This window comes from Hibiscus syriacus, unplaced genomic scaffold, assembly GCF_006381635.1.
Source record: "Hibiscus syriacus cultivar Baekdansim isolate YM2019G1 unplaced genomic scaffold, ASM638163v2 tig00113145_pilon, whole genome shotgun sequence".
Taxonomy (NCBI): Eukaryota; Viridiplantae; Streptophyta; class Magnoliopsida; order Malvales; family Malvaceae; genus Hibiscus; species Hibiscus syriacus.
In genome coordinates, this window is record NW_024063445.1 from 1,870,890 (window position 1) to 1,882,996 (window position 12,107).

Below are 12,107 nucleotides of genomic sequence, written 5' to 3' on the forward strand. Positions count from 1 at the left end.
ACGTCGCTAATTACCTTTCATTAGTTAATATTAATTGATTTTGCATATTTAATTTCTGCTCTACAACACCTAAATTTAATATCATTTAGCTTTATCTAATTAACAACCATAAATTTTAATTAAGACACAAACTTGAAATCCATAACAACAAACTTGAAATCCATAACAAGAAACTTGAAATCCATAATAATAAATCAAAGTTTAAATTACGTAAAATATAATGTAATTCAACATTGTTAACTAGAATAAACAATAATAACACCTAAGATGGGAAAGAACAATTTGTAGTCTATACCACACAAACAGACCATTTACAACCATCACTAGTAGTGAACTAGTGATAAAACTCAAAGTTCTCGTCATACAGAAAAGGGGAAAGAAGAAATGTGTTATATTTGGAGGCTGCCCACTACTGTACTCCTCAAGCCTAATCTCTAATTCATGGCCTATCAACCCTGCCATGTCCTAGAACAGGAAGTTTGACAAAAGTTAGTTGAATCAAATTGTATAATTTACATAGTTAGTCGAAAGCCTAAAATTATCGGTCACAGAAAACCTAGGGACACTAAATAAACCATTCAAGTAGACAAATATGAGCACTTTGAAAGCAATGTTTAAAAGAAAGGAGCGCATAATTCATGGAACTGTTATGAACCTAGAAAAGGGTTGTACTTGTTCCTAATTAAGATAAACAACATATACAAAGGTTTGCTACCTTTGTTAATGGTGAATTTTCCACAAGAAGATAAAAGAAATCTTACAATTTTCTTGTTTTAATATAATATCAAATGAAAATTATGAAATACAAGCTACTTACCAAAATTAACTATAAATAATTATGATTATGAAAGATTAGGAAGTAAATAAAAAGTCAATGCTCATCACTTGAAACATCGATTTCCATCTAGATCTCGCTGAACCATTTTGTTATTGATGCACATATATTTATTAATAAGAGCGATGGACAGAATGTATACACACTCTCTTCTGCGTTGAAATGCATATTTCTTTATTTTAATGAACCAGTACACTATAAAATACCTGAACAGTGGCTTTCAATGCAAAAGCTTTAAGTGTGAAAGGAAAGTAAGCAACAACCCTGCAAGTCAACAAAGAAATATAAGTTGAAAGGAAAACATTATGATATTTTTATTCACAACTAATTAGTTGAAAAATGTCTTGACAACAATGAACAATATATATTTCGTTTATTAGATTGGTACAATAGCAAATCAAATGCAATGCATAAAGTAAACAAAAAAATAGATGCTAATGAAAGCGTAAAGAAATTACAGGAGGATTTCAATGTGACTTATATCACAAGTGGACCCCAAGGTCCAAGATCCTTATCAACCCATAACAGAAAATCCTTCAGAATCTGCAAAGAAAACTTGTTTTCATCAACATAGAGGGAAAAACCAACTGGGTAATTGCACTAACAGATAATATTTGGAAAGCTAGGGAGAACTGAAATCCTTAAGAATTCATGACCCTACTTAATCTTGTATTCCTCATAAATCTTGGCTTATATTTACCCCAACTTTGCAACTGGTACCATCGAAACCATTACAACGATTACATGAAAAGCATGCACATCATGCAACTCGTGAACTCCATTGTCAAAAATCCCATCACTTTCGAAATTCTCTAGAATACCCCATTAGAACAGAATGCCAAGGGAATGCAAGTACAGTAGGGGAAGGGGATCATGCGGGGCCTACATCCCTAGCTAACAAGTTGCCAACCTATGGAAGGATGCATGTAAGAGAACTTAATGTTACCCAAAGAAAAAGAAACTTCCTGCATCCACTTGGAAATATGGGAAAGCCAATAATTCAGCAGTGCAAAATAATGTTTAAAGGAATTTTAAATGGTTTCATGGTTAAAAACATATACCAAACTATAAAATTAGATAAAAAGAAAAAAATTATATATATATAATTATAAAATTTAACTCACACTTCCTATTGTCTTCTGAACAACATTAACACGTTGGAAAGCCCTTTCAGCTTCCAAAGTCTGCACTCTAAGCTTCAGATCACCCTGTTCCTGTAATATGCAGCATTTTGCAACAGTTTAACACAACAACTATTTTAACCTTTCAAAATATATTATAGGAATCTCGAACCCTACCAATCTTTGGATGGTTTCAGCAACCTTCTCAACCCTATCTGCCTACCCAAATAAGTTATAGAATGCACGGGGATGTCTGTCCCATGTCTGAAGTCCTGAAATATTTATATAGGTTATCATGAAAATGGAACTTTATCATGAAAAATACAATTAAATCTAGAATCGAAGATTAGAATATTACCTTCAAGGCAACTTCAACTCTAGTTCCTAGAATCTTAACAACTCCAGTGCATAGCTAGAAGCAATAAAGTGCAATATAATCAGATCCTTCCATCGCTCCTGCTTGTCTCGCTTGATTAAAAATCGAGTCCACATCGTGATGCTTCGAAGGATCTCGAACCACCATCCCACTGCTCACCCAGATAAACAAACTAAAGAAGCAAAACAAAAAATCCTAACAAAAAATGAAGGCCACGGTAAAAGAGTTGTACCTTTTTTCACCGCCGATGAAATAATCCTGGCCTTCATCGGAATCGCTGTCGGACCCACCAGGAGGGGACCGGTTCAGATCGGCGAGGGTACGAACGCCATGAGCGTTGCTTCCGTCACTACCAGACGGTTTCTTATCAGCGTTGCGGCGCGACCTAAGCGTATAAGGGGGCAAGAAGGGTGGGCAGGAGAAGGGGAGCGGGACCTAGAAGGCGATTGCGAGGGAGAATAATCAGCAGAATCAGAGGGTGAGGAAGTCGGAGAGTTGTTAACGGTGCCGGAGACGGGAGGCGCGATTGAGCGCGGTTGTTGTACGGCGGTAGAATTGCTGTCGAAGAAGGTGGAAACGGAGGCGTCCAGGTCCCACTGGTGGGATTCCAAAAAGAAGAGGGCTTCTTCTTTGGAAGAAGAAGTGATTTCGATGAAGGAGTTGATCAAAGCAGCATTTTGATCGGCAGTTGGGTTACTAGGATTTCCTTGCTGCTGAGTTTCGTGTTCCATTGTTCAATTCTTTTTCTGATAAAAATAGAAAGGACAAGCAAAAGTTGTTGAATGACCCTTTCTTTACAAAGTAACATTACAGGTGTATTTATGTGGTTAATTATTTTTTTAATTACTTGTAAATTTCAATATTAATATATTATTTATCTTATGATTTTAATTTATTTAATTTATAGTAAAAGTATAATTTAGAACAATAACTATTATTTATCTAAAACTATGAATAGTTTTAATTGTAATAGAATTAAAATTTAAGATGAATGTAAGGTGTAATTTAATATTTATAAGGTTTTGTCTATTTAAATTTTATATTAATTGTCATATAATAATAAAAATTAAATTATAATAAAGTATAATTCAAAATGAATACGAGGTGTAATTTTATATTTTATTGAAATTTATTTATTTATATTTAATTTTGATATAATTAATATTTTTTATTTTTAAATAAATAAATAAAATATTATTATATATAAATTTAAATGTTATATTTTTAGATAGTATTTACTTTATCAATTAATATTATAAATCTCACTTGTATGTGAAAAAAATATGAAGAAATAACAAGAGAAAACGATAGCAGCAAGAAGGAGGAGAAGAAGAGTGATTCTGAGAGAGGAGCCCCAAGTGAAAGCCATTGACGACCTGTGATGCCAAGGCCTACATGCTTCGTCGTTGCTGTTAATATCAAAGATTTCAGGTTTAAAGGATGAACGAGCCCTCAGTCCTTCTACGGTTGCCAGATTTTGGGAAGTAAGAAGTAAATTGAAAGAGAAAAGTGGGTATCTGTCTTATTGCGTTTATTACAAATTTCAATCGCTTTATTGGCGTTTTTCCCACAAATAAACCAATTGTTTCGCGTTGCTTAAAGTGAGATTGGCGAAGAAGCATCATATGGGTTTGGGTAAACGGCGGGAATGAAAAAATAGGTTAAGGGGGGAAAAATGAGAAAGGGTTAATGGTTAAACGCTAATAAAGTACTAGGTTTTAGCGGCATTTTTCTAAAATCGTCACTAAAGTATGAGTATTTAACGGCGTTTTTGAATAAAATGCCACTAAAGTATTAGGTTTTAGCGGCGTTTATTTAAAAACGCAACGATATATATACCCTATTGCGGCGTTTGTTTAAAAATGCCACTAAAGAATGATTCTATGGCGGCGTTTGTTTACAAACGCCACTAAAGTACAAGTTTTAGCGGCGTTTTTGCATAAAATGCCTCTAAAGTACTAGGTTTTAGCTGCGTTTATCTAAAAATGCCACAATATATGTACCCTATTGCGGCGTTTGTTCAAAAACGCCACTAAAGAACGATTCTATGGCGGCGTTTTTAAAAAAAACGCCGCTAAAGTACTTATCTTTAGCGGCGCTTGTCGAATAAACGCCACTAAAGTACGAGTTTTAGCGGCGTTTGTTGAAAAACGCCGTTAATGTTATCATTTAGTGGCGTTTTGGATATAAACGTCGTTATATGTACAAATTTAGTGGCGTTTGCTTTGAAAATGCCGCGACAAACGCCGCTATATACTTGTTTTGCTATAGTGGTTGATATCTTTGAAGAAATGATATTTTCCATACAAGATGCCATGTCAAGGACAAGGTTTGCTCAATGATTATCGGTGGAGGGAGTTGCACAAACGTAGCCAACACTCTTATGGTTGAAAAACTTGGTTTGGCAACATCAAAGCATCCCACTGCATAAAAACTCCAATGGCTCAATGAAGGAGGTGAGTTCAATGTTACCAAATAGGTTCTAATTCCTTTTTCAGTTGGTAGGTACAAGGACGAGGTACTTTGTGACATTGTCCCTATGCATGCTAGCCACATCTTACTCAGAAGACCATGGCAGTATGACAAAAGGGCCATTCATGATTGTTATCACAATCAATACACTTTTAAGCATGATGATGCAAGGTAACCTTAAGGCCTTTGACGCCAAAAGAGGTACAACAAGAACAATTGCATATGCGAAAGAGTATACAAGCATGGCATAAAGATAAACCACCAATGAAAAGTGAAGAAGGACAAAACATGAAATCCAATTTCTTCATGAAGCAACATGATGATTCATTGCTGAAAAATAAAGGGTCTCCTACGAAAAGTGGTGATGGTTGGAATTTAAAGTCACAACTCTTCACCAAGGGACTTAATCACCAAAAGGTAAGTAACCCTTCATTTAAAACCTATTATCTTCTCTTTTTTCAGAACCAACCACGTGAAGGTTCAATTCCAAAAGGGATATCCTTAAAAGAAGATCACTCCCAAAAGGTAGATGTTGGTAAATAATGTTCTAAAGAAAGGCCTAAAGGGAAATCTTACAAAAGGGTACCTACTAGAAGAACACAAATGTTCAAAGGGTGTTTTCTTTTAGCAAAAAGACGTGAAGCTATGTAAGGACATAATGAACTCGATTTAAGGACAAATCGCCCTAAAGAAGGGGGGGATGATGCAAGCACATTTTCACCTATAAAGGGAGTACTCTTGAACATCTTTATATTGAATGTACTTAATATTAGTTATATAGTATATGCTTTTATAATACATTTCATGATAAGAATACTTGTTATGTAATTAATGAATAACTTAGTATGAACACATCATATACATTGTAATTTTAATATGTTAAGCATGTTAGGATAGTCTTATAATCATATTAAAGCATGATTATCACATATACATCAAGGCAGCATACTTATAATTCATTTCATTAGTTCATTTGCATTCATATTAGCTCTTAGGCTTTATGCATTAGCTCACACATATTATGAGATGATATAATTAGCTTATGACCTTCAAACATAGCTCACATTACCATAATCATACATGGCAACAAGGTATTTAGCTCATATTAGCTCAATGTCATGGACTTACTTTGTTTCCTTGCACCTGTAGGTACATTGGAGTGTGAAGCACGTTGAGGTAGCTTGGTGGATTATTTGGACATCATATGCAGCTCACAAATAGCTCACAAAGTATATGGCAGCTCATGGAACACTAAGGAAAGCTCAATTCAGCTAGAGGAGCTCAAGGCTAGCTAAACTCAGCTAGTTGGACAATTTGGAGCTGAGTTGCCAAAAGTGATATCAATAGTAGTTGAATGTAGATGAACATGATGTTATGGAGCTTACTAGGACTCTACTAGGAAGCTTGTTCTAAAACAGCCCCATGCTTGCTAGCTAGCTCCACACTCAAGCAAGCTTGAAAGAGACACATGCACGCCCAAGATGGAGCACATAACCAGTCATCATCCTATGTATAAGGCTACACCACAAGGCTCCCTAGAACACCCATGTACGTGCCATATGAGCAGCCCCCATGTGCATTGCATTTGGTATCATTTATGCGCCAAGATGAAGAGCATTCTCTTTATTCGGCCAAACATCATCTCTCATCTAATTGACACCAACTTGAAGGGACATAAGAGTTATTCGGCCAAGGGTTATTACCCTCCATTTAAACTGAACTATCATCTCTATTTTAAATTAAATTATGACTCTATAGGAAGACACAAGGCTGGCCGAAACCCCTTGTAATCATTCGACCATGCCTCTCCATTTCCTATAAATAGGAAAGCATATTTCATTTGTAATCAGATCTTTTTCGATTAATATAAGTGAGATTATTCTCTTTCTTTAGTCCTGGTGACTTTTATCGACTTATTAAGTATTTCATACTTGTGGCATCAACCCCTTTCCCCTTGATCATTCTAGTTCCTAGTTCTTATAACTAGTGGGTCAAAGTCCTTTATACCACCCCTTAAAGAAGCAATATAAAGTTTGGATCTTTACTCTGTATAGCATTGGTTCTTCTTTGAGTCTTCTTTTAGATAATATCCTCACACCTATCCCATTGTTTCATTAACCAAACCCATAGCCATATCAATCATCTTCCTCTTCCATCTCTCATTTATTAAATAGCCTACCTATTCACCATACGTTTACCACCCTTAACCATTTGTTTTGAGCCATTCACTTATGCAGGTTGTTATGCTTCTTTCATAGATCCACAATCAATTGAAGAGGTACAAGTTCCTTACATCAGTGTTCCTTTGAATTGAACTTAATCCAAAAGTCTATAATGGACTAGGATTAAGGGCTTGGCAGTCCAAGGGGACACCAACAAAGGACAATTTGTTGACTCTTCTTACTCTAGAGCCAAAACCCAGCATATAATAAACTTAGAACTAGAGTCTAGGTGAAGCTTAACCCGATTGAGTCTTGTAAAGATTAAGTACACAAAGGAAAAGCATGTTGAGTCTTTTTATTTTACTTAATATTATCATATTTTCTTATTAAATGCATGCGAACTAGAAATCATGCTGTTAGGTTATTTTTCTAAACAAAGCATGGAACTAATGCATGAAGATATGATATATTTACAAATATGATTTTTTATATACATTTTATTTACTCTAACTTATTTATATTACTCTCTTTTGCTCACATTGCATAATCATGACATAACCAGAAGGTATTGATTCGAGAGGGGTTATCAAAAAAATTCATTATGGATAAAAGGTTTTATGATCTAGTAAACTATAACACAACCAAGGAATGACAACATGAGGGAACTCCAAGTATTGAAGAGAGCTATGTGCCCAAAGATTGTATGTTCGTTGAAGAGAAAAAGAAGATACGAGAGATAAAGGAGCAAATGTCCAAGATGATGGATAAAATATCTGTTTTGACCAATGAAAAAGTGACTTCTTCACAAAGAGAGAGAGAAAGCTCAATGAACCTAATCATACAATCTCAGATATACAAGGGACCTCTGATTTTAACCAATGTAAGAAATTTTGCACAATCACCATCCATACCAACAATTCATCAGGATACCCTAAAGAAATAATTGTAAAAGTTCCCAGATATGAAAAGAAAACATGTATTCAGAATTCATCATCATCTAAGATTCATTTCCTAACTTCATAAACTCAAGATCAATCTAGTTTGGTCATTAATTATCCTGACAGGTTGATACCAAAGGTATTCAAAGATAAGAATATCAGTGGAGGCATCTAGAAGGAAGAAATCTACTGAAGAACGAGGCTCAAATATGAATTTTGAAGAATGATAATGAAAAATTGAGAGCAGAGATAGAAACCTTGCGTAAGGATCTCTAAATGATTAGTCAAACTTTTTAAAAGATTAGTTTAGGAAATACCCCGAAAGAGTGGATAACAGGGGTCACTAAATTGAAAAAGAATTTCAAGAAACATGAAGATCAGGGAAAGAAGTTTTTTCATGATTTATGGGTTGGAGAAGAAATGCACGATACAACCGACATCAAGTTGGAAAGATGCCAAGCCGAAAATCAAATTTTGAATAAAGTCATAATCAAAATGGTGGATTCACATTATGTCCATCAGTGTGGAATTGAAGTTGAACTAGAAGACCTTAAAACCAAAAATAAGAGATTGATGACGTTTTTGGATCACGTGCAACAACTTATTGATCACAAAGATTCCCTTACAAGGAAAAATGAACAGTATTATTTACAAATCCAGGAATTGACATGTAAGCGAAGGAAAAAGATGATGTCATAAGGGAAGTTACTACCCAAGCGAGCAATGTGGCTGGTAAACTGATTGATTTAGCTGGCTTTACGCAAGAGTTAAAGCATATTGACAACTCTACACCTGAGCACGAGTGGAAATCAATTTGGCTTTTTAAGGAAATAGAGAAATTGAGAGTTAAAGCTATCCCTTATATGTAAAGTTTGTTTGATGTATCAAAACTTTTGTGTTCAATAAAAGTTGTATTAAGATGATCACTCTTGAATAATACCTTTTGCATACATACATTTTGCATTCTCATTTTTTTCATTTACATCTCATGTATTTATTTAAGTATTTTTTACATACTTGTAAATAATTCATGAAAGGTTTTGTAACAGTAAAATCGAGATTATTCATTCATATTACTGTGTCATCATCATGGAAACAATGGGTTAATCTCACGAGGGATTACAAGATCAGCTGCAAGAATAGCTTGACGGCATACATCAAGATATGAGTAGTGAAACATTGGGATTTTTACAAGATGAATCGAATCATATGTCTAAGTAATGGAAACTAAGACTTCTGATAAAGAAGATATGATCGTTAAAGAGCAACAATACTATCAGGTTAATGTATCAAGGATGATAACATACCCTGGGGCCTCCTACTTGAATCCAAATAATAGCCTCATTAACTATGCGCAATATGAGGATGAATTCAAGCAGATGGAGGAAGCAATTAGAGCTATGAAAGATGTTAATGTCTCTCACGAAGAATTAAAAGCAAGGGAATTCAGTTTGGTTCCAGATTTGGTTATCCCCCATAAATTCAGGATGCCTGGTTTTGAAAAATATGATAAAAACAGTTGTCCCTTAATCCACCTAAGGATATTTTGCAGAAAAATGGAAGGGTACCTATATTTTGATGATTTGTTAATTCACTCCTTCCATGATAGTCTTGTTGGGCCAGTACTAGTATGGTACAATCATTTGCATCAAGAGAAGATCAAGAGATGGGTTGATTTAGCTGATACATTTTTGGGACAATATCAATATGTTAAAGGCTTAGCTCCCAAACGTAAGGATCTTCAAGAAATAAGGATGAAAGACAATGAAGGATTTAAAGATTATGCCCTAATATAGAGATGAGTGGCAGCACAAGTTCAACCTCCCATAATAGAAGAAGAGATATCATATATGTTTCATGATTCCCTTCCAGCTCTTTTCTATGTGTTAATGTTGGCAAGTTCAAAGAATGGATTCAAATATCTTGTGACAAGTGGAGAATTGATTAAAAATGCAATAAGAGAAGGAAACTTAAAAGTAATATCCAAAAGCCCACTTGATCAAAAAGCGAAGGATTATAATGTGAATGAATATCACATCCAGAGTCCCAAAACCACAAAAGAAAAGGTGAAATTAATGTTTCGGACCAACCAAAGAAAATTCCACGATCAAGAAATACTTTGGAGGTGTTCCAAAATTCTATCTCAGATCTGTACCCTCATTTGATTAAAAGTCAATACATCATACCAAGGCCAATGAAAGTTCCACCAAACCCTTCTGCTCATAGCTATGATAAGGTTAGTGTTTGTGATTTCCATTTGGGGGTATTTGGGCATTCTATAGGGAATTGTAGACCACTGTTAAAGAAAATAAAGATACTTGTTGATAATAAGATATGGAAACAAGAATTGGTGGAACAATGGATGACAAACTTAAATGGGGGCATCAAAGCATGACTAAGTTAATTTTCATCGCATTGGATAAGTAATAGGGCATCCTAATCAAAGAAGAAATCATTTCATCAGTCATGAAGCTTTATCTTATTTTGTAGCATTTTGTTTAAACATGTTTTTGTTCCTTTCTTCGCCTTTTTGGTAATAAATGTGTGTTGCTTTTAAGGTTATGAGCACTGACTCAATTTTGCAATCTTGTATTTCTTTAAATATCATTAGATTAAAAGCTCTTTACAATAAGAGTTATACATCTTTGAAAAAAGTATCAAGATTGAATACCAGAAAAAAAGGACCCTGACCTTACCTCAGAATAAATGCATCCCAAATACTACAATTTCCACAAAAATGAGAGAGCTTTCTCTAATGTAAGGAATTAGACAAAAGGCTTAGTATTGATATTTAGAAGCATACAACGTGGGGCGTCTTTTGTGACATTGTGAAACTTAATAGATTACTTTTCTATTAATGAGATTCGATGATGAAACTTTTTCTAGTTTAAATTCAGTTGATGGTAAATTGAAATTTGGTAATGAGATTTCCTGAATTCCACCAAACAAATAGACTATAACAGGTTCTCTATAAAAAGTAAGAGTCATATATTTAATAAAAGCTGAGTTATTCCACTAAGGCAATTGGTTCAAGAGGAAACTCAAAAGCCTCAGCTTTATGAATAGATTATGTTCAAAACATTACATTGTTCGGGTACTCGGCAGTTCGATGTTTGCTCCACTGTGATTCTCAAGTCGAAGACTTTGTGATGAAATGAACATTTCAGCTAGCCCAATGAACGCTAATGTTAATAAAGCTGAATTCAACTAGCTAAAATGGTAAAATAAGAAGTTGTAAAAGAATGAAATAATACCTGTTATAGTCTATTTCACTCACGTGCACAAAAAAATCTCATTGTTAGACCGATATTTTCACACTGCTTTAAATAGAATCAAAGATTTCAGAGAATTAAAATGGAGGTACTCTAGAAGGTCTAGTAATTGTTATACTAGATTGTGTCATTTTATACGCATCCGGTTAAAGATACCAAGTTAAAGAAAGTGAGGCATGTGACAATGTTCACAAAAGAATGAGAGAGGAGTGACATCTTCACTAAGATGTAACCATAGAAAATAGGGAAGCAAACCTAAAAATAACCTCTTAATCTTGATATTTATCAAAGAACTATAACTCTGAAACAGTAAAAGTTGTTGATTTTTTTGATATTCTTTGAATTCATGCTTATGACCTGATTCTATTGTAAACCTGTAAGGTGCAATATTTTCTAAAATTCTTTCATTCTTTAATGAGAAAAGAGGAAGAATATTTTAAACAGGATGGTCTCAAACGAGAAAAGATCTTGAATCAAGTTGATGATTGTTTTACCCTTATTGAGAAGAAGAATGAGCAAGGCCAGAATAATGAAACATTACATATTCTTGAAAGTAAGTGGCCCGAAAGATAAAACATTTGAAGAACCAAACTTATACCCTTCCATGTGGGGCAAATAGTCAAGAAAAAGGTAATTACCTCATTTGGAATAGGTACATATCTCAAACATTTCTACCAGAAAGATTGGTTATCTCTTAAGTTTGTGACAACATGAAAAATCCCTTAAGTTACTTAAACAACATTGTTGTTTAGTAACACTAGAATAATAATATTCAATATTACAAAATTTGGCACCAAGGAAGCCACATGTGTACTTACAAAGGGGCATTATCAAAATTGGACCTCATAAGAAGCATGAATGGACATTAAGAGTGAACCTTACAACTTATAATGTTGAGACAACTTCTAGACTCACATTAGCATGAAATAAT

The 12,107-nt window shown here is 34.3% G+C and overlaps 1 protein-coding gene across 1 annotated transcript; it reads right to left on the bottom strand.

The window, feature by feature from the left end:
* Positions 1–2,389: 2,389 nt before the first annotated feature.
* LOC120185892 (plant UBX domain-containing protein 5-like) lies at positions 2,390–3,102 on the bottom strand. The gene is made up of 2 exons (XM_039189979.1): positions 2,565–3,102; positions 2,390–2,483 (listed from the first exon to the last, which is right to left on the bottom strand). Exon 1 carries the CDS (start codon positions 3,061–3,063, stop codon positions 2,638–2,640), a length of 426 nt encoding a protein of 141 aa, XP_039045910.1. The 5' UTR covers positions 3,064–3,102; the 3' UTR covers positions 2,390–2,483; positions 2,565–2,637.
* Positions 3,103–12,107: the final 9,005 nt, after the last annotated feature.

Coding starts and splice junctions, on each gene's coding strand:
- LOC120185892 (XM_039189979.1), bottom strand. CDS start 3,063: ATGGAACACGAAACTCAGCAGCAAGGAAATCCTAGTAACCCAACTGCC.